At 41.8% G+C, this 23,680-nt stretch overlaps 1 protein-coding gene, 1 long non-coding RNA gene and 1 other non-coding gene across 14 annotated transcripts in view; 1 reads left to right on the top strand and 2 right to left on the bottom strand.

Annotated features, from left to right (window-relative positions):
• PPP2R5C (protein phosphatase 2 regulatory subunit B'gamma) overlaps positions 1 to 23,680 on the bottom strand; it is a 165,805-nt gene that overhangs the window by 116,467 nt on the left and 25,658 nt on the right. For 3 of the 12 annotated variants that reach the window (XM_054447711.2, XM_063652072.1, XM_063652071.1), the window contains exon 1: positions 524 to 757. The exons of 8 other annotated variants lie outside the window; for them this stretch is intronic. In XM_054447711.2, coding sequence (XP_054303686.1) covers positions 524 to 617 — 94 coding nt within the window. In that variant the 5' untranslated portion in view covers positions 618 to 757. Of the gene's footprint in view, positions 1 to 523; positions 765 to 23,680 lie in introns of those variants that run through there. One more of the 12 variants, XM_054447712.2, reaches the window with a different exon arrangement.
• Positions 228 to 14,582, top strand: LOC134738173 (uncharacterized). The gene is made up of 3 exons (XR_010123792.1): positions 228 to 343; positions 2,110 to 2,291; positions 13,355 to 14,582. It is a non-coding gene; the product is annotated as an uncharacterized LOC134738173 (long non-coding RNA).
• On the bottom strand, positions 7,225 to 7,329 carry LOC129013509 (U6 spliceosomal RNA). The gene has a single exon (XR_008493968.2). It is a non-coding gene; the product is annotated as a U6 spliceosomal RNA (small nuclear RNA).

Here is a 23,680-nt window from a genome sequence, read left to right as displayed (position 1 = left end):
CCCCAAGGCAAGAATGAAAACAATCCTTTTAAAGGAAGTTCTTTTCCAACCAATTGTGCATATTTTCTGACTGCAATTCATTTTTAATTCTGAGATGTGTCCTCGACAAAACCTTTGCAGCATTAAGCCACACATATATAACAGAAACTCTGCGTACGGACAACTTGGCCAGGCGCGACGGGCCCGCCTCTCCTTCCTACCCCCACCCAATACCTTCCCTGGGCAGTGACTTCACATCCTTTGACATCAGCACAGCTTTGAAAGGGGGATGGGAGAGCGAGCAGAAAGCAGAAAAACCAGCTTTGAACTATGCATGCAAGGCCTCTTTCAAGCCTCAAATTCTGTAAGTAGTTCGTAAAATGCCAAACTGCAGTGACACACCCAACCTCCTCTGGTTAAGTCTGCAGCGAAATGGGGTGAATTCTGCTAGAAAGGACTTCCTGCTTTTCTTATCTGAAGCACAATAGCCATTTATTAACTACCCACGGAAGGTTCCGATTCAGTGAAACACACAATAACTTACCTCGAATATGGAGAAGGGCCACGGGCTGGAAAGGCCCATTGGAGTTGGCCGCATCCACCACCATCCTGCTGCCCGCTTTATTACATGTCAACATCTAGACTTCAGCGGGAAAGGCAATGGGCTCCTTAAGGCAAGAAACCAGCCTCCATTTTAGTTTAAAAAAAAAAGACAAACTGAAGCTCTCTGCAGCTGGAGGGAACTGGCTGGTTCGTGATGTCAGCAGGCATGAAGCTCGCTGATTGGCCGGAAGCTGCAACTTAAAATGACACTAAAAAAACTGCAAACGGAAAGAGCGTTCTGTTTGGCTGTCAGTGTGCATTAAAAGCTTGGACATTTTCCGGCTTTTTGCAGCCTTCGTTTCTCAGTAACTTTTAGGCAAAGATCCCATCTCTTAGGGGAAAGTACTGGAGGTCACAACCCTGGCCAGACTGTAAACAAATGATTTCGAGGGAGCCACCAAAAAAAAAAAAAAAAAAAAAAGTGTGTGTATATGTCTGTGTGAACTTTAGCATTTCCCAGTTAGGGATCCCAAATTCATTTTATACCCACCTGTGCAACTTCGACTTGCTAGTTCTAATTAATATCTGCATCTTAGGTAGGATTCTGGCAACCCAGTGTTTTTTTTGTTTTTTTAACAAATGGCTAATCAAATATTACACAATTCTAATCCATTAGTTTGGACTCTTATTCAACTTCCCTTACCAATAGGACAAGTTATTAACTTATGATCCCAAACACTTTTTTTCTTGAGATCTATTTTTTCCCTGAAAAAATTAAGCTTAAAAACTTACGTAGAAAATGAAAGCTGCTTTATAAATTCGCTAGCTAGAAAGTGATGCAAGTTGAAATATTTATATCACCTGGCCATGGGAGTAAAGGCATAAAATGAAATGGAGTGTGCTTATTTTTGTATTGCAAATATGCTGACATATTAAATACTTTTTAAGTTTTAGATATTTTGTTTAAATTTAAAATTAAAGATATTTCACTTATTTTTATGGGGCTATTAAAAGCTGCTATTCAGATCTAAATTTTCTATCTTCAAATACGGTTAATGTAAAAAGCTATTCCAAGAAGAAAAACATTATTTCTGAATTGGAGTATTGCAGGATCCCATGAGGGGGTGCGGTGAGATGATTCCTTACAAAAATCAGTGTTATTAGTACTTCCAAATGAAAACAAACTATAAAAAAAGCCTCTTTGGCAGGTAGAACTGAAAAAAATTCCTCCTCTCTTCACACCAACAAGAAAGTTTGTCCAAACCATGGCTCCTCATTTTTAATAGTTTCTCACACAACTTCCCTGCTCTTTTCCCCCACTTGTGAAGGATACAAAAGCCCTTTAGTTCCTAAACGTAATTCAAGGTAGAGTAAGAAACACCTGAAACACAGCTAGGGCTCGCAGTTCCAGCTGAGGGTTTAGCGCCAGATACATTCAATGAGTAAGGGAACTGCCGCCACCTTTCAGGGCTGCTAATCAAGTCCTCCCTCACAAGAATGTAGCTTTTATTGTGTGTATCAATAGCAATTAAAATAAATAAATAGATAAAAGCAAACCAAATCCCACCCTTCCCTCTCTTTCTCCAGAGCTGACAGACACTGCTGGATTCCATGGCTGGCCAGGAGATGATGTGATTTCTAACACATGTGGGCAGTGGGCACCCACCACCTGAGCAGGCTGCCGGCCTCACACCTGCTCTGACTTTGCTGCTATCTGAACAGCAGAATTACATTTTTTTTTTTTTAAAAGAGCACGTGCTTTCAGTTGGGTAAGAGGAATTTAGATCTTAGCTGCCCTCCTGCCTCTGAGCCTTCACTGCTGACCTGTGGGTTGTCTGTCCAGAGGGGATGGCCACCAACCACCAACGACCACTACGAAGCAGTGTTGATGACTCTCACTGCCACACACCCCAGCCTCCTCCTCCTCTTCCTCCTCTGAGTGATGCCAGATGAACTCAGACATAATTAGGAACGAGGCGTTCAGGGGCTCAGGAAGGAGCCCAGGAGCAGATGCTTATTGAAGATCTGGGCTTTAAGGAGACAGAGACCTGCCCTCCAATGATTTAATATTTCATACGAGATAAGATGAAAAAATGTGCCTATCCTACAACTGTGCTGATGAGTGGGAATACAGAAATAAGGGGGAAAGGCTCCTAAGAGCTTTATACATAATATACAGAATAGGTGTCCAAGAAACAGTGAAGACACTTTTTGATGTATTTTTCCTAATGATCTCAGATCAAAGGATCTCGCCTTTATTAGTGATTTACCCCACGCTCTTTTGAAACCCTATGCATGTAAGTAGTTCTTTAAAGAACTCCAAGGCTGATCTGGCCATCATTGATAAAACAGACTCTAAGATAGAAATAAATAAACAAATAATATGAGGGAAGAAAAGAAGACTTGAATAAAGGTAAGGTGTACTTCTGAATTGGAAATATAAAAATATAAATAGTGCAGCCATGCTGATAATTTTCCCCCAGACTAATCTACAGGTTTAAAGTATTTCCAATTAAAATTCAGGCAGGCCTCTATTTTTCCAGGTACTTAGCAAAAGTATTCTAAAGTTCACCTGCAAAAAATAAAAGAACAAGAAGAATGAGAACACTACTAATGAGAAAGGCAAGTCCTACCAACTATAAAGCTGTGTGAATTAATGACAGTGGGATGGGGCAAAAGAGGCAGATTAATGGAACAGAAGCCACAGCCCCAAACTGAGAAATATGTTGACATAAATGTTATATAATAAAGAGTGTATCTCAAATCAGTGGGAGGGGAAGAATTAGATAATTGCTTGGCAATCTTGGGGCAGACAACTGATTAACTATATGCAGAAAAAAGTCAATTTAAGTCTTTTAACATCACACCAGAATAAAATTTGAGATGGCTTAAACAGTTAAATAAAAATCAATCAAAACCACCCCCTAAAATCCCTATAACTTTTAGAAGAAAGGGAAAGTGAATAATCAATTCTCAAGCAAAAAAATAACATTTAAATACCTCTGAACAAACCCCTCAGGAATAGCGCTCATATTAAAAATGACAAATTTCTGTGGTTTGTTTTTTTGAAGGCAGGGTCCTGCTCTGTCACCCAGGCTGGAGGGAAGTGGTATGATCTCTGCTCACTGCAGCCTCGACCTCCTGGGCCCAAGTGGTCCTCCTGCCTCAGCCTCCTGCAGAGCTGGGACCACAGGCTTGAATCACCACAACTGCTCATTTTTTTCATTTTCGGTAGAGATGAGGTCTCTACTATGTTGCCCAGAATAGTCTTTAACTCCTGGGCTCAAGTGATCCTCCAGCCTCAGCCTCCCAAAGTGCTGAGATTGCAGGCATGAGCCACCATGCCCGACCTTGAAATCACAAATTTCTGTATGTTCTCTCCAAAAGCAAGCAAAAGGAAATATAAATGCTATAAATACAAGGAGTTAATAATATTATAATTGATTAAAAAACAATCGTCTAAAAATGGTGCCACTATTTACAATAGCAAAGACTTGGAACCAACCCAAATGCCCATCAATGATAGACTAGATAAAGAAAATGTGGCACATATATACCATGGAATACTATGCAGCCATAAAAAAGAATGAGTTCATGTCTTTTGTAGGGACATGGATGAAACTAGAAGCCATCATTCTCAGCAAAGTAACACAGGAACAGAAAACCAAACACTAAATGATTTCACTCATAAGTGGGAGTTGAACAATGAGAACACATGGACACAGGGAGGGGAACATCACACACCAGGGCCTGTCGGGGGGTGGGGGACAAGGGGTGGGAGAACATTTGGACAAATATCTAATGCATGCAGGGCTTAAAACCTAGATGACGGGTTGATAGGTGCAGCAAACCACCATGACACATGTATACCTATGTAACAAACCTGCACGTTCTGCACATGTATCTCAGAACTTAAAGTAAAATAAAAACAAAAAAAAAATAAAAATTGTGCTAAAATACACATCAACACAGAATTTACCATCTTAACTGTTTTCAGCATACAGTTCAGTGGCATTAAGCACATTCACAGTGTCTTGCAACCCTCACTACCATCCATCCACAGAACTCTTCATCCTGCAAAACTGACACTCTGTCCCCATTAAACAGTAACTTTCCATTTCCCCACCTTCCAGCGCTGGCAACCATCACTCTACTTTCAGTCTCTATGAACTTGTCTACTCTGGGTACTTCACATAAGGAGATCTTACAGTGTTTGTCCTTTTGGGACTGGCTTATTTCACTTAGCATAATGTCCGCAAGGTTCATCCATGTTATAGCAAGTGCCAAAATTTCCTTCCTTTAAAGGGCTGAATGATATTCCATTGGCATACGCTGAAGTTGTTTATTCACTCTTCTGTTTACGGACATTTGGGTTGCTTCCACCTTTTGTCAACTGTGAATAATGCTGCCATGAACGTGGGGCTACAAGTATCTGCTCATGCCTCTGTTTTCAGTTCTTTGGGGTGTATATCCAACAAGTGAAATTGCTGGATCATATGGCAATTCTATTTTTATTTTTTTCCCATTCTATTTTTTATTTTTAATTGATGCATAATAGCGATACCCAGTTTCAAGGTATATGTGTAATATTTGGAAGAACTGCCATACTGTTTTCCACAGTGGCTGCACTATTTCACATTCCCACTGACAGTGCACAGGGCCAGGTGTGGTGGCTCACACCTGTAATCCCAGCATTTTCTTTGGGAGGCTGAGGCAGGCAGATCACTTGAGGTCAAGAGTTCGAGACCAGCCTGGCCAACATGGTGAAACCCTATCTCTACTGAAAATACAAAAACTAGCTGGGCCTGGTGGTACGTGCCTGTAGGCCCAGCTACTCAGGAGGCTGAGGCAGGCTGCAGTGAGCCAAGATCACATCACTGCACTCCAGCCTGGGTGACAGAGTGAGACTCCATCCCAAACAAACAAACCCTAAAAAACAAAAAACAGTGCACAACAACAGTTCCAATTTCTCCACGAGGACATTAACACTTATTTTTTAAAACTTATTTTTAATTTTTATGGGTACATAGTAGGTATATATATTTAAGAGACACAAGAGATGTCTTGATACAGGCATCCAATGTGAAATAAGCTCATCATGGAGAATGGGAACGGGGTATTCATCCCCTCAAGCGTTTATCCTTTGAGTTACAAACAATCCAATTGCATTCTTAGTGTTATTTTAAAATGTACAATTAAGTTATTGTTGACTGTAGTCACCCTGTTGTGCTATCGAGTGGGTCTTATTTATTCTAACTTTTTTTGCACCCGTTGACCATCCCCACCCCCAAGCCCCACTACTACCCTTCCCAGTCTCTGGTAACAATTCTTCTACTCTCTATGTCCATGAGTTCAATTGTTTTGATTTTTAGATCCCATGAATATGTGAGAACGTGTGAAGTTTGTCTTTCTGTGCTTGGCTTATTTCACTTAACATAAAGATCTCCAGTTCCATCCATGTTGTTGCAAATGACTGGATCTTTTTCATGGCTGAATAGTACTCCATTGTGTATATATACCATATTTTTTTTATTCATTCATCTGTTGATGGACACTTAGGTTGCTTCCAAACCTTAGCTATTGTCAACAGTGCTGCAACAAACATAGGAGTGCAGATATCTCTTTGATATACTGATTTTCTTTCTTTGGGGTATGTACCCAGCAGTGGGACTGCTGAATATATGGTAGCTCAAGTTTTAGTTTTTCAAGCAACATCCAAACTGTTCTTTATAGTGGTTGTACTAATTTACATTCCTACCAACAGTGTACGAGGGTTCCCTTTTCCTCACATCCTCTCCAGCATTTAGTTACTGCTTGTCTTTTGGATAAGCCATTTTAACTGGTATGAGATGGTATCTCATTGTAGTTTTGATTTGCATTTCTCTAATGATCAATGATGTTGAGCACCTTTTCAATGCCTGTTTGCCATTTGTCTGTCTTCTGAGTAATGTCTACTCAAATCTTTTGCCCATCTTTTGATCGGATTATTAATTTTTTTTCCTATAGAGTTGTTTGAGCTCCTTATATATTCTGGTTATTAATCCCTTGTCAGATGAGTAGTTTGCAAATATTTTCTCCCATTCTGTGGGTCGTCTCTTCACTTTATTGATTGTATCCTTTGCTGTGCAGAAGCTTTTTAGCCTGATGTGATCCCGTTTGTCCCTGTTTGCTTTAGTTGCCTGTGCTTGTGGGGTATTGCTCAAGGAATTTTTGCCTAGACCAATGTCCTGCAGATTTTCCCCATTGTTTTCTTGTAGTAGTGTCACAGTCTGAGGTCTTAGATTTTTTTTTTTTTTTTGAGATGGAGTCTTGCTCTGTTGCCCAGGCTGGAGTGCAAGTGCAGTGGTGCGATGTCCGCTCACTGCAACCTCCGCCTCCCGGGTTCAAGTGATTCTGCTGCCTCAGCCTCCCAAGTTGCTGGGACTACAGGTGCCCGCCATCACGCCCGGCTGATTTTTTGTATTTTTAGTAGGGACAGGGTTTCACCGTGTTAGCCAGGATGGTCTCAATCTCCTGACCTCGTGATCCGCCTGCCTTGGCCTCCCAAAGTGCTGGGATTACAGGTGTGAGCCACTGCGCCCGGCAGAGGTCTTAGATTTCTTTAATCCATTTTGATTTGATTTTTGTATATAGTGAGAGAGAGAGAGAGAGGTCTAATTCTATTCTGCATATGACTATCCAGTTTTCCCAACGCCATTTATTAAAAATATGCAACTGCTTCACGAATTTGCATGTCATCCTTGCGCAGGGGCTGTGCTAATCTCTGTATTGTTCCAATTTTAGTTTATGTGCTGCTGAAGCGAGCACTATTTTTATTGTTAGGGACAGGGAGGGTCTTGCTTTGTCACCCAGGCTGGAGTGTAGTGGCATGATCTTGGCTCACTGCAGCCTTGACCCTCTGGGCTCAAGCAATCCTCTCACCTCAGCCTCCCAAGTAGCTGTGACCACAGGCATGTGCTACCAGCTAGTTTTTGTATTTTTAGTAGAGATGGGGTTTCACCACGTTGCCCAGGCTGTTCTCAAACTCTTGAGCTCAAGTGATCTGCCTGCCTTGGCTCCTTTTTTTTTTTAAATAGTAGCCATCCTACTGGGTGTGAAGTATCTCACTGTAATTTTGATTTTCATTTTCCTAATGACAGAGATGTTGAGGATCTTTTCATGCACTTATTGGTCATTTGCAGATATTATATTCTTTGGAGAAATGTCTATTTGAGTATTTCACACATTTAAAAAATCAAGCTGTTTTGCTCAGTTGTAGGAGTTCTTTAGATATTCTGGATATTAACTCCTTATCAGTTATATGATTTTTCAAGTATCTTCTCCCATTCTGTGGGCTGCCTTTTCTTGTTGACTGGGCCCTTTAATGCAGAGATGTTTTCAATTTTTATGTAGTCCAATCTATCTATTTTTATTTTTGTCGCCTGAGCTTTTGGTATCATAGCCAAGAAATCATTGTCAAATCCAATGTCATGAAATCTTTCTCCTATGTTTTCTCCTCAAACATTATAGTTTTAACTCTTAGGTTTAGATGTTTGATCCATTTTGAGCTAATCTTTGTATGTGTTATGAAGGTAAGGGTCCCACTTCATTCTCTATTTTTATTTTTATTTTTGAGAGAGTCTCGCTCTGTCACCAGGCTGGTGTGCAGTGGCGCGATCTCAGCTCACTGCAATCTCCGCCTTCTGGGTTCAAGCGATTCTCCTGCCTCAGCCTCCCGAGTGGCTGGGACTACAGGTGTGTGCCAACACACCCAGCTAATTTTGTATTTTTAATACAGACGGGGTTTCACCATGTTGGTCAGGATGGTCTCGATCTCCTGACCTTGTGATCCGCCTGTCTCAGCCTCCCAAAGTGCTGGGATTCCAGGTGTGAGCCACCGCGCCCAGCCAGGTCCCGCTTCATTCTTTTGCATGTGAGCACCCAGTTTTCCCAACGCCATTTGTTGAAAAGACTGTGTTTTCCCCATTGAATGGTCTAGGCAACCCTGTCAAAACTCATTTGACCACCTATGTGAGGGTTTGTTTCTGGGCTCATCTTTATGCCAGTACTACACAGTCTTGATTACTGTAGCTTTGCTGTAAGTTTTAAAATCAGGATGTGTGAGTCCTCCAACTTTGGTCTGCTTTCTCAAGATTGTTTTGACTATGCTTATCTCTTTGATATTCCCTATGAATCTTAGGATGAAACTTTTCTATTTCTGGAAAAGAATGCTGTAAAAGTTTTAATAGGGATTGCACTGAATTTGTAGATTGCTTTGGGTAGTATTGACATCTTAACAACATTAAGTCTTCCAATCCATAAACAAGAGATGTTTTTCCATTGATTGGTGTATCCTTCCATTTCTTTCAGCAACATTTCATAGTTTGCAGTGTGCAAGTCTTTTCTCTCCTTGATAACTTCATTTCTAACTATCTTACTCTTTTTGAGGGCATCATGTTTTATTTATGGTTCTAAAATACTGGAAACTACTTTAATGCCAAAGGGATTATCCCACATACCTAGTGAAATATTACACATCCATCAGAAATACTTATAAATGTATAAAATGAAAATATAAGTGAAAGAGGCAGTGTGTAATCAGAAATAGAATGATCATAGGAAGAATCACTCCCCAAATAACCACAGTGTCATCGTTGGGTGGTATGGGTATGAGTTTTTCTTTTTTAAAATTGATACATAATAGTTGTGCATATTTGGAGGGGACATGTGATATTTTGATGCCTGTTAACAATGTGTAGTGACCAGGTCAGAGTAACTGGGATACCTGTCACCTCCAGCATGTATCTTTTCTTTGTGTTGGAAACATTACAATTCTTCTCTTCCAGCTACTTTGAAATATATAATAAATTATTGTTAACTATAATTCCCCTACTGTACTCTTGAATTCTAGAACTTATTCCTTCTGACTGTATTTTTGTAGCCCTTAACCACCTTCTCTCCCTACCTTCCCTTCCCAGCCTCTGGTAACCACCATTCTCCTATCTCCATGAGATCCATTTTTTTTTTTTACCTCCCACATGAGTAAGACCACATGGTATTTGTCTCTCTGCGCCTGCCTTATAAAACTTCCCCCCTTTTTTTTTTGGTATTGCTAAAACAAGCACATATTACTTTCAGAGTAAATAAAAGTGACAATTTTATTTTATATATATTTTTAATTTTTATTTTATTTTGAGTTAGAGTCTTGCTCTGTTGCCCAGGCTGGAGTGCAATGGCACCATCTTGGCTCACTGCAACCTCTGCCTCCTGGGTTCAAGCAATTCTTGTGCTTCAGCCTCCTGAGTAGCTGAGATTACAGGCATGCACCATCATGCCTGGCTAATTTTTTGTACTTTTAGTAGACACAGGGTTTCGCCTTGTTGCCCAGGCTGGTCTCAAACTCCTGAGCTCAGGTGATCCGCCTGCCTCGGCCTCCCAAAGTTCTAGGACTACAGGCATGAGCCACCGTGCCTGGCCTAAAGTTACAATTTAAAAAAATACATATATTTTTTGAGACAGGGTCTCACTCTGCCACCCTGGAACCTAGTGGCACGATCACAGCTCACTGAAACCTCAGCATCCTGAGCTCAAGTGATCCCTCCACCTCAGCCTCCCAAGTATCTGGGACTACAGGTGTGCACCAGCATGCCTGGCTAATTTTTAAATTTTTTGTAGGGACAAGGTTGTCCAGGCTGGTCTCAAACTCCTAGACTCAAGGGATCCACCTGTCTTGGTCTCCCAAATTGCTGGGATTATAGGCGTGAGCCACTGCACCTGGCCTAAAAATAATTTTTAAAAAGAGATATAGATTAAGTCACTGCAGGGAGAATCCCTTAATGAATACTGTCTCTTAGGCACGCTAGGAACAAAGAAAGGGCTGTGATGAGAACCAAGGAAGTCTGAACCAAGGAAATCTGGATAAAGGAGATCAGGTACATAAAAAACACAAACAAAAATTAGCTGAAATGAGGCATGAAAAATGGAACCAACACAGATTAGAGGAGGTTGTCTCCCTGTCTCAAATCAGTTGTGAACTGCCTGGACCTTCTCCTGTAAGCCTGTCACCTTTGCATTGAGTCTGTACGCTCACTGAAGCTATCAGGGTTCAGTTGGGTCTCCAGAGTACTTTCCTCACTGATGAAACAAACTCTCAGTAAATGCAACCCAGAAGAGGCTCATAATGCAACCATGTCGCTCGCACTGGGCCATGTTTTCATCACCTGCTCAGGGAGGGGCTAGACAGAGGGGACAGCTCAGCATGGGGAGCAAGGCTGCCTTCAATAACCCCCCACTGGTCCTTTCCTCACCTGTAAAAGGGCGTATATGTCATCTTCCTATCCCCTCACGTTTAGAGAAGCCAGCATCAGATATGGAGTGCGCTCCCCATGCTGAGTTGAGGTGGACAGCTTGGGAGGGACTGAGGCAGGACACAACTAAACACAGCTCCGGCCATCAGAGCAAAATGCAGGAAGCAGTGGGCATTGTCCCACTGGAAAAACACGGGCCATCTTGCCAACAGAAAGATCCCTTCAGCTGCGGCGTGGGGATGCAACAGAGCCACCTGAGGAATCTCTGCTTAGACCACCCTCATCCAGGCAGGCTTCCTCTTCCCTCCTGGTCTGTGGCTCAGACCACAAGCTCTTCCTTGGTCCAGCTCCTAGAGAATGGCTGGCATGCAGGTGTTCCATCAAATGTACTGAATGAATGAATCAAGCAGTTGCACCCAATTCTGATCTTACAAAACCACCTTGCTACCCTTTACACCTCTTCCGGGTAGCACATAATTAAGAGGGATATGCCGTCAAATCATCTCAAGAACAGCATTTCCCTCTCCCCTGAACACAGACCCCATTCCAGGCCTCCCATGATGCACTTGCTAAGGAGTGGACGCCTTCTACTCACCACCAGTGACACGCCTACCTGCCTTCTACGCTGGCCTCACAGCAATGTTCTGAACCTTTCCTGAGGCTGTGGCTGCCTGTGAAGGGCTTGAGCAAGGACCAAGGAAGGGCGCTTTGCTGGGCCCAGCCCACCTAGTGTGCCTTCCACAGCTCAATGGGCCAACAAGCCCAAAGTGCTCAATATGGTCTCCCATCAAATGCCGTAATACAATAATCTATGCACCAGACAATAATGAAGAAACAATTCTTTATTTCATATTTTTTTGGAGACAAGGTCTCCCTATTTTGCCCAGGCTGGCTTGAACTCATGATTCACCCCCTCCTCAGCCTAGTGAGTAGCAGAGAAGTCAGGCGCACGCCACTGTGCCTGGCTTGAAAAGGAATTATTCTTTATTCTTTGATCCCTCTGTCACTGTTTTATTCTTTACTTAAAAACAAACTGCCTGTAAATACATCCTACTGATTTTATTTCTAGGTAGTATTTCTGATTAAAACTTTCAAATTTTCATTTCTACATCATTCAGCTGAAGGTTTTATTTTTTAAGGCTCTCCAAGCAATTCTGTAGGCAAATTAAATATGCTTCTATTTTAGTGAAGACATTTTATCGTAATTAACGGAAGGCTGGTGTTCTGAACCTAGAGAACGGTGGCATCATGCGCGCAGTGCACTCACACTGTGCTGGCCAGCACTTTTTTTTTTTTTTTAAACTGGAAACTATATGAGCATGGATGATGTATGCTTTGTTGGGTAAGAATCTGACCTAAAAAAATTGGCTTCACTTCACAGTTTAAAATAGACTTTTTCCTTAGACAGATCAAAGATACCCAACATTCAGCTATGTTCAAAGGCTGCCAGGGAGCTTCTGCTTGCCAACAGCAAGGACACAGGGACAGGCACTTGTTGCTGTGTGAGCGAGGCCTGGGAGTGATTAAAGAGGACGGATGAGCTTGTCCACAGGGAAGCTCAGCGTAGGTGAGTGGAGTAGATGAAGTGAAATCCACCCAGAGCGCTGGGGCTGTGTGTGAGACCTTGGTTACTTTCATACTTCCTACAGCTAGTCTGGAAAACCTTTCAATCCAAAGCAAGTACTCACACTCCTTCCTTGTTCTAAGAATGTAGGGAACCAACACGAAGGAAAAGTATGCATACATTGGAGTGCTTTCATGCTAATTTTTTTTTTTTTTAACTTGCCGACACCCTTTTAGGAGCCTACACGGTAGGTCAAGTGAGTCAGGTGCCTCATTTTCCAAGAGGAAATCCGAGATGGAGGGAGGTGAAGGGAGTGGTGGGCCTGGCTGGGGTTTTGGCCACCCCACGAGAGGTGACACCACAACCATCTCTGTGAAAATGGAGGGGTGGAGAAAGAGGGCAGAGGGGCCAGGAGGGCTTTTCATTCCTTCAGGGGACACACTGTGTGTTTCCTGGGTCCTTGGCAGATGCTCGAATGGACGACACAGGCAGACAAGCATGCAACTGTTAACACGTGTACTAAGTGAATGTGTGTGGCGTGCTCTGCAACCCACGTGTCCATCCACTGATGACGGGATACGCGGAATGTGTCCGTCCACACATCATTGAAGGATGGCATCAGCCTTCGACGGGAGCAAGGGTCTGGCACATACTACAATGTGGGGGGGACCTGGAAGATATTATGTTTAGGGAAATAAGCCAGGCACAGAAAGACAGACACTGTACGATTCCGCTTCTAAGAGGCTCCTACTGTGGGCAAAATCATAGAGACAGAAAGCAGAATGGGGAGACAGTGACTTACTGTTTAATGGAGTTTTTGTTGGGGATGATGAAAGGTTTTGGGTACAGATAGTAGTGATGGGTGTACAGCATTTTGAATTTATTTAATACCACCGAGTTGTACACTTATGAATGGTTAAAATAATAAATATTATGTTTTAACATGTGTATTTTACCCCAGTTTTTAAATTTTTTTTTTTAGATAAGGACGGCTTGAGCCAGGGCAGTTCAGAAACACTGGAGGAGCAGAGGCAGCAGGGCGCTGGACCAGACAGAGGACGGGACTGTCCAAGGAGTGGTCTCCTTGTGAGGCAATGAGCTGAGATTACAGCTGGCAGCTAGAAACCACACCCCGTGGGTGCCACCCAGAGAGAGCTGAGACTGACCATGGAGTAACGGCCGAGGTCATGTGTGTAGCCCCGGGCCATGGAGAGGGGGTACCCTGGAGGGGCTGGGCTGGTTGGCTGGGCTCAGGCTGACAGCCAACGGGCTCCCCAGTGTTCCGAAGAGGGAGTGGCCCTGGTGGTGCCTTTCTGTGGCTTAGAGGGGCTGAAGCTAGAACACTGCTGTGACTCTGGGCCTGCTGGTTCCCTGAGGGCAAGGGCCACCTTGGGTCATCGCTCTGAACACCTCCCCTTGCTCTGAGCAGCACAGATGGCCAGTGTGAACTGCCTCAGCAATCCAGGGACTGTGTCCTCTCATCAAGATATCATGGGTAATCATGAGAAGACACAAAAATCAAAACATGTGAGAGAAGAAAAGACTAATGAAAGCAGAGATTCCCTGCGCGGCTCTTTCTAAGCCGACTAGAAGAGCAGCAGGCACTCCGATAACTTCCGCGCAGTCCACTTTTATTATTCTTCAACTAACAGGCAAGAAGCCAAAGTTCCTGTAAATATATGCATAATTCATTTGTAAGCAGTTAAACCTCTACTTTTATGGTAAAGCTTTCAATTGTATTGGAAAATAGGCAGGGTGCAGTGGCTCATGGCTGTAATCCTAGCACTTTGGGAGGCGGAGGTGGGTGGATTGCTTCAGCCCACAAGTTCGAGACCAGCCTGGGCAACATGGTGAAACCACGTCTCTACTAAAAATACAAAAATTAGCTGTGCGTGGTGGTGCGCACCTGTGGTCCCAGCTACTCGGAAGGCTGAGCTGGGAGGACTGCTTGAGCCTGGGAGGTCCGGGCTGCAGTGAGCTGACATCGTGCCATTGCACTCCAGCCTGGGTGACAGAGTGAAACCCTGTCTCAAAAAAATAAAATAAACTGCTTTGAATGAGGGTGAAGTATTGTATTTGCATGAGAGGAGAGCAAGAGATGTAAAATATTTAACTGGTATTCAAAAGCCAATTTTAAACAATTCAAGTAAATTCTAACAATAATGTAATGACTTCTTTCACAAAAGACCAAATACTCAGCAACTCTTTTGCCCCAGGGTCTCTAGTTAGTTAGCCGATAATAAGTCCTACATTATTCTGCTATAACTTTGACTTCTCCTAGTCTTTTCTTTTCTAAAAATGGCCTTAAAAAACAAGTCCATGATTAATTTACTCTTCCTATAAGTATCTTAAAAAAAAAGGGTCTCTTTATTTAACATTTAACACTTCTACCTTCCAGTCCAAAAATGTTAAATGAAGGCATTAATTCAGAATAATCTTACAATGAACAGGTCTGAGGGCTATATATTCAACCTCACTGTTAAAAAAAAATATGAAATACCTTTTTCTACTCATCAAATAACTACAACTTTTACATGATCTCAGCATTGGAGAGGTATGATGGACAGGCATCTCACACACTTTGTATGTGGTGCCACTCTCTGGAAAGTGTGTAGACAATATCTATTAAGGGTTTTTGGAAATGCCTGCTCTTTGATCCAGTACTTCCTTCATCAAGCTTAAGGAAAGGTTCAAAGATGTGAACAACAATGATAACAAAAGATGAACAGAACAGTATCATTTATAATAGCTGAAAAACTGGGGTATCCACAGAATGAAATAAAAAACGGTTGCTAAAAATCATGCCTCTCGTTCCCACTAATGTCAGAAACAAGACAAATATGCCCACTCTCACCACCACTATGTAATATTTTACTGAAATTGTTTTACTGAATTTTATTAGTCAACTGGAGAGAAAGACATGTGAGTTTACAATTATAAACAGAGGTGAAATTATGTGCAGATGCTCTAATTAATACCTGAATATTCGAAAGAATCAACTGAAAAACTGATGCGAACAAGCAGGTAATTCAGTAAGGAAGCAGGTTATGAAAGCAAGACCCCCAAATTCAATAGCCTTCATATAAACAACTAATAACTAGAAGACACATGGAAGAAAAGACCCCATTTACAACAGCAATGATAATTGATTATCTAGGCATTAGCTTAGTAAGAGATGTGCAAAACCTACAAGAGAAACTTAAAAACAGCCTTAAAGGACATGAAAGTGGCTTTGGAAAATAGTCATAGCATACTCTTAGAGCAGGCACACATCACAAGATGCCAGCCCTCCCTCAGATATTTGCAAAATGTAACAGGATCCCAATAAAAATGCCAACAGTAGCCAGGCATAGTGGTGCATGCCTGTAATCCCAGCTACTTGGGAGGCTGAGGCAGGAGAATCATTTAAGCCCAGGAGTTCAAGACCAGCTTGGGCAACATTGCATGGAACTATCTCTAAAATAAATAAATAAATAAAGTCAACAGCTGTTTCTTTCTGCAATGACTATGGGTCAATTCAAAGTTCCAACTGTTTCCAGTAATATCAATATTGTTTTTGGGAACTGTTTAAGAGAATATACCCATAATTACATTAGTGATGCTAGAAATCAACATTTTCAGTGTAAGACAGAGATAAAACTATGAAAGCCAAGAAATAAGTGAAAATGATAGGAACAGGAAGCAGGGAAGTTCTGGGCAGAAAAGGGCAGGTCCCTGGTGAGGGCCCTAGCCTCAAGCCGAAAAGCCTGGAACCTTGGCCCAAAGTGAGAACATGCATCCCTGTTTTCTCACTTGAATGTTGCCTTTTCCACAACAACCCATGGCTTGCCCCATTCCTCCATCCTGTGCCCATAAAAACCCCAGGCTCAGCTGGTACAGAGAGGAGAAGCAACTGGACATCGGAGACTACAGTTGGATGTTGGAAAGAAGTGGCTTGACTTCAGAGGGACAGCTTGATGGCGTAACTTCAGAGAAGAATCCGGCTGGAGACAGCCAGACTTCAGGGGAAGATTACCTTCCCACTCTGTCTCCTTTTTAGCTTCCCTTCCCACTGACAGCCACTTTCATTGGCAATAAAATCCCCTGCACTTACCGTCTTCAATTCCTTCATGCAACCTCATTCCTCCTGGATGCTGGACAACAACTTGGGTGCCATGAGTGCGGGTGTAAAAGGTTGTTACACTGACCCTCCACTGAGCTGTTAACACTTAAGTCATCCACGGATGGCAGAGCTAAAAGAGTATTGCAACGCTTTCTCTGGGGCTTCAGGGATCACAGGGACCCCTGAAGATGCTGCCATGGGGCTGGTACGGGGTTTGCTCCTGCTGGTGCCCAAAAGTGCTCCTGCACCAGCTCACCTGCACTTCCCCTCCCACGAGGCGTGGAGCAGCGAGTAAGTGGAGCTCGCCCCTGCTGGCGCTGAAGGGGCCAGCTAGTTCCCACACCCACACACTCCAGTTCCTGCCTGTGAAGCAGTCAGGGAAATATCCTGCTTCAAAAACACTATAATGTTAAAATTAAATTTAAAATATCAATATGAACATACAATTCAGAAAATTTATATCCTCGCTCCCTCTATTGAAAGCATTTAAAAGTAACGTCAGACCACTAGCAATAAACATCCCTCTGACCCAGATTTTGGTTGCTAATATATTTACCACTGAAAGGAACCAGGGCTCTTTGAAAAATGGCTGATTTGGCCAGGTGTGGTGGCTCATGCCTGTAATCTCGGCACTTTGGGAGGCTGAGGTGGGTAGATCACTTGAGGTCAGGAGTTTGAGACCAGCCTGGCCAACATGGTGAAACCCCATATTTACGAAAAATACAAAAATTAGCCGGGCATGGTGGCACACGCCTGTAATCCCAGCTACTTGGGAGGCTGAGGCAGGAGAATCGTTTGAATGTGGGAGGCGGAGGCTGCAGGGAGCCAAGATTGCACCACTGCACTCCAGCATAGATGAGACCACGAGACTGTCTCAAAAAATAAAAAAAAAGAAGAAAAGAAAAGAAAAATGGCTGATTTGAAGTCTGGGGAAGAGAAGGTACTAAATGAGCCCAAGGGATGTCTCACTGTGTCAGAAATCAAGGAATCAAAAATAAATGAGGCTATGTAAAAAAAACAAAAACAAACAAACAAAAAAACAAAAAAACACACAGTAGCTACCCTAAAGGGCACTCAATGATTGAAATTATGCCATCTGAACACCAGAAAGACTAACGATTTTGGTACTTGAAAACACACTGAAATCAACAATATATTAGTCCACAATGATATTAAAGAGAAAGCTAGAAAAAGTTTCAGCTGTCACCATTAGAGGGAACTGGTAATAAAAGACAAAGAGTTAAGCTTATCCTTCTTTTTCAGTAGGAGCTCCATTTCAAGATAACCAAGTATCTCTGGTTGGTAAGAAAAATCACTGCTTTCAGAAGAATGTTAGAGTAAATGTTGAATTCTCTAGTGAAACTGAAAGTCCTGACTCAGGCAAGGATTATCAACTGTTGTTCAAGACATTAGTGTATGGTTGACAGGGAATACACATTGGCAGGATGCCAAAATATACACTGCAGATTATTACTAGTACTTTTGGAATTGTAAAGGGAAATATGTAATTGTTCAATAGAGATATCAATCTGTCATCAACTGAATTCACTAGTAAAACTGAAAATTTAGCATCACTTCTGATGATAGGCAACCAGAAGCTATGCATCTCTCACAATAATGTCACTATCTCCTAAGTTATAAAGCGTTGCCTCTGACGTATTTCAGCCAAAAAAGGTTTCCATTTACAGGAACCACAGTGGGGTAAAAGTGGGATATATTGCAGAACAACTGGGTCGGTTGATTTAACAAACCAGTGTTGTGGTTTAAGGCACTCCCAGATTGGCAGTGCCTCCAGGTGCCTGGCAGAACAAAAACAAATCCCTATTGAACAAGACACTTTGATTCTAGGTTTCAATTTATTTCAAATATCTGAATACAATGACCAATATATAATAAAAAAATCAGGTACACAAGGAAATAAGACATCATGAACAAAATGTGACAAACACCTCAGATAATAGTGTGACCTGACGCAGGCTATAAAACAGCTGCGTGTACTATACTTATGACAAGTTTTGATGGTATGTTCAAGAGAATAGGAAAATACTTTAAAATGGCACTGCAGACTGAAAAAAGAACCAAGCAGAACTTTCATAAATGAAAAAAAAAACCCTGAAATTAAAAGCTCAAAAGAAGGGTTTGACACATATAGACAAATCTGAAGATTTACAATGAATGATAAAAATTGAGAATAAGTGTTTCGAAACTTTCGTATCAACTTAACGGGGTAATCTTATGTCTACTGACTATAATAATAAAAACACTATTTTATACGAAGTGTATTTTGTACTTCACTTCTGTAATAATTTATTTTTATTGTATTTTATTTTCTGTTAAAATAAAGGACTCATATCTGGGATAACATACTGTTACAATTCAACAAGAAGAAGACAACCAACTTAAAAATAGACATCTCATCAAAGAAGAGAGACAAATGGCTAACAGACATATGAAGAGATGCTTAACAGTTCCAGTCATTGGGGAAATAAATGCAAATGGAAACCACAGTGAGACACCATTACACACCCACAAGAATTAAGCTATAATCGAAAAGACAATAGTAAATATTGGCAAGAATGTGGCCACACCACAGCCCTCATACATTGTTGGTGGAAATGTAAAACAGTACAACCACTTTGGAAAACAGTTTGGCAGTTTCTTTTTCTTTTCTTTTTTCTTTTTCTTCTTTTTTTTTGAGACAGAGTCTTGCTCTGTCGCCCAGGCTGGAGTGCAGTGGTGTGATCTCAGCTCCACTTCCCAGGTTCAAGCAATTCTCCTGCCTCAGCCTCCCGAGTAGCTGGGGCTACAAGCGTGTGCCACCATGCTCAGCTAATTTTTTGTATTTTTAGTAAAGATGGAGTTTCACCGTGTTAGCCAGGATGGCCTTGATCTCCTGACCTCACGATCCGCCCGCCTCGGCCTCCTGAAGTGCTGGGATTACAGGCGTGAGCCACGGTGCCCAGCCAACAGTTTCTTAAAAAGCTAAACATAAATTTACCACACAAGCCAGGAATTCCACTCCTAGGTATCTACTCAAGAGAAATGAAATATCTGCTCACACAGACTTCTATGCAAAAGTTCACAGCAGCACTGTTACTCTTACCAGCTAAGAAACAGCCCAAATGTCCATTAACTGATGAACGGATAAACAAAATGTGGTATATCCATCTGACTGAATATGATGCAGCATTGAAAAGAAACAAACTACTCAACACAGATGAACCTCAAAAACATTACAGCAGGTGTAAAATACTACCTATGGTATGACTTTGCTTATATGAACTGTCCGGAAGAAAGTAAGTCTAGAGACAGAAAGCAGATCAGTGGGTGCCTGCAGCTGGGGCCAGGGGTGGAAATTAATGGTGAATGGGCACGAGGTAACTTTTGGAGGCAGATGGAAATGTTCTAAAACAGAATTGTGGTGACGGTTGCACAACTCTATGTATTTTCTAAAATAACTAAATTTTCCAGTTACAATGGGTGAATTTTAGGATATGTAAATTATGCCTTAATTAACTCTAAAAAAGAAAAACCTATGACTTGAAAAGTTAGGAAAAAATAAAATCTAGGGATAGGGCTGAAAGTTACACTCAGAATGAATACGTGGCTTTACATTCTTTTATTATTAAAAAGCAAACTAAAAATAAGTGAACTCTTTACTCAACTTAATAAATGAGGAAAAGGTTAAAATAAAAGACATAAGATAATTAAAGATAAAAGTGCAGATGAATAATACTGAACACAAACAGAACAGTCAAAAGAATAAATGAACTTATAAGGAGACATAACCGCCACTGATGAGGAAGAGATTAAAAGGTCCATTAAACAATGACCATGTACTAGTTAACAGACTCCCCTTTCTAAATGGACCCACTATGGTAAGAAGCCACAGATGTTTCATAGAGAAAAGCAACAGGCCAACTGAGTTCCAAGTCAACCTTTCAACTCTATTTTATGGACACATTCCACATTTTATTGTTTCTGAAATCCGAGTCCATCTTATCATCCCTGTTGTGAGGTGGCAGTGTGAGGGAGCTGTGGGAAAAGCTGCTGCAGGCCACCCCAGGAACCATCACGAAGTGCTGGTGACAACAAATCTTAGACGGGACAAAATACAGGTTTATGAAAAAGAAGAAAACTACAGACCACCTCCATGTAGTAAATATGGAAGCAAATATTCTAAAGAAAATTAGTTCCAAACACTATGAAAATACACTGCAACAAAATTGACAAAATGCAAAGATATTTCAAAACCAGAAAAATCTGTCAACACAGCAATTATAATAGTAACATCTTAAAGAGAAAATCATATGGCATTTGACCAAATTCAGCAGCAGTACCCACCCAGCATGCACTGGCATGGTGCCAACCAGCCTGCATGGGTCCAGGAAGAGTCCTGTGAGTTTGGACTCCGGAGCACCAGCGGCCTCGCAAACACTGCTTACCAGAAACCAAGAGCCACTTTCCCATCAACTTAGGAAACGCTGAAGCCATTTACTAAAATGGGAGAAAACAGGAATGCCTGCTATCACCTCTGCTCCAGGTTTTATTGGTCCTTCTTAGTGGTAGAATAAAATTAAAATAACTAGTCTATGTTGGCATGAATAGTGGAAGAGAGATAAAAGAATCCATTGCAAACAACAGGACTATATATGTAGACTGTAGTGGAAACATTAATTAAGACTAATACGAAAATGTGGTAAGGTGATGGCAAAAGAAAATATTTAAAAACCAATAGCTCTGCATGAGATTAGCAAAAACCAATCAGAAGTGGAAATGGGAAAAAATATAACCCAGTCACAAGCGTGACAAAAGCTATACAGTATTTGGAAATAAATTTACTGGAAAGTTAGAGATTTACAAGAAAACTGTAAAATTTTATGTCAGAAAACAAGACCCAGAAAAATGGGGGATATATACCATCTTCCTAGATGGAAAAAAGGTATCAATTTTCACCAAATTAATATATAACTTTAATTCCAATCAATTATTATTTTTCTGAACTAGGTGAAATTATTTTAGTATATATACAGAGGCATTAATGTTTTCGAACAGCCAAGAGAGAATTATCAAACAAGACCAGTGAGGGGAACCGGCTTGATCCATGTGAAATTCTCCTGGATATGTGGATTTACTACGGAGAATTTACCCTTTTGGGGAAGAGTGAAAATGTAAGTGTCAGTGGAAGTATATTGCATGCCATTCTTACTAGGTATAATGAAAAACGAAGGAAACAGAGGTTGAGAATAGAAAACAGATGTAGAAAGAGGCTTGTGCAGCGACTCCTCAGAAGAGGTAAAGGAAGTACGCTGGAGGCCGGCATACACCGGTACTTGCATGGGCTCTGTCCAGTGCATGGAATAATATATGGTGACAAAACTGACAAATGCAAAGATGGTTCAAAACCAGAAAAATCTATCAACACAGCAATTATATCTTAACATCTTAAGGAGAAAAATCATATGGCATTTGACCAAATTCAGCAGCAGTACCCACCCAGCATGCACTGGCTGAGGCAGGGTACGCATGGAAAGGTGGGGCACACGGCCAACCTTCTGTATCATGGCAGATCCAAGCCCCAGCTGTGATGGGCATTAGAGACAGGGCTTGGGATACGAGGGCCCAACAATGGTTATACAAAGCCTTTTCCCTCCCTCTGACTCTGGGCCTCCGGAGGGTACTGGAAGGAGGAGTCGGTACCTATCCTTTTCCTTGCTGTCTCACCAATGGGTTGCTCACTCCAGGAGAATAGGCGCTTGGTTTTGTGTAATTCTGTACCCCTAGTACCTAGAATAGCTTTCACAGGCGCTCAACACATATTTGCTGAATGAATGAATAGCATGAGAAAGGTATATCCTATTTGGGAAGAGGAAGACTAATCAAAAATGACTTAGTATGCATATTATCTACCACAAAGGTAAACCAAATGTAAGCCAAATACAAGCTCCAGAAAATGCAAGCGAGAACCTGGATTTTTTTTTTTTTTTTGAGATGGAGTCTCTCTCTGTTGCCCAGGCTGGAGTGCAGTGGCACGATCTCAGCTCACTGCAAGCTCTGCCTCCCAGGTTCACGCCATCCTCCCGCCTCAGCCTCCCAAGTAGCTGGGACTACAGGCGCCTGCCACCACGCCTGGCTAATTTTGATTTTGTATTTTTAGTAGAGACGGGGTTTCACCATGTTAGCCAGGATGGTCTTGATCTCCTGACCTCGTGATATGCCTGCCTTGGCCTCCCAAAGTGCTGGGATTACAGGCGTGAGCCACTGTGCCCGGCCGAGAACCTGGATTTCTAGCAAGTAGGGGGCAAGAAAATTCATCCGCCCATAAATCCACCCACCCATCCACCCACCCATAAATCCACCATCCACCCAGCCTCCCTTCCTTCCTCCCTCCTTCCACCCGGTAAATCTGCTATCTGCTTGACAGTGTGGAAAGCCTGGGAATACAGCTATAAACATGACAGACTGCCTGCTCTCACTGAGTTCATATTTACTTTTCTTTTTCCTGAGACAGGATCTCACTCTGTCATCCAGGCTAGAGTGCAGTGGCACGATCATGGTTCACTGTAGCCTTGGCCTCCCAGGCTCAAGCAATCCTCCCACCTCAGCCTCCCGAGTAGCTGGGACCACAGGTGTGTGCCACTATGCCCAGCAAATTTTATTTTTTTGTAGAGACGGAGTCTCCCTATGTTGCCTAGGCTGGTCTCAAACTCCTGGGCTCAAGTGATCCTTCTGCCTCAGCCTCCCAAAGTAATGGGATTATAAGCCTGAGCCACTGGACTGGTTGTTGAATTAATATTCAGTGGAAATTAATTGTAAAAGATCCATTATTATAAATTTAAGGTATGAAAAATGATATTTTATTTAGTATATCTGTCTTATATTTTAGTAATTATAAAGGTTTTAAGAGGTTCACATTTGACTTTAGGGTCCTTACTCTGTTTTCCTTGATAAAGTTTTAAGCACCTCAATCTCAAAATCTAAAGGAAGACTTTTAGGGATTAAACAACCTGAGATGGAAAGGAATGGCTGTGTCATTTGGGGGGAAATTCAAAGTAAACAGCACTTTTTCCTAATTTCATATAAGAAACGCTTGAGTAGAGGTAATCCTCAAATGACTCATAACAAAGCAAGTCCATAATGTACTATAGCTACAGTCCTTACTTTAGAAACATAGAGAACTTCTACTGTAATTTTTACAATTACTCT

The sequence above is a fragment of the Pongo pygmaeus genome, chromosome 15, assembly GCF_028885625.2.
Source record: "Pongo pygmaeus isolate AG05252 chromosome 15, NHGRI_mPonPyg2-v2.0_pri, whole genome shotgun sequence".
Classification (NCBI taxonomy): domain Eukaryota; kingdom Metazoa; phylum Chordata; class Mammalia; order Primates; family Hominidae; genus Pongo; species Pongo pygmaeus.
This window is presented reverse-complemented; position numbering and strand designations above follow the sequence as displayed.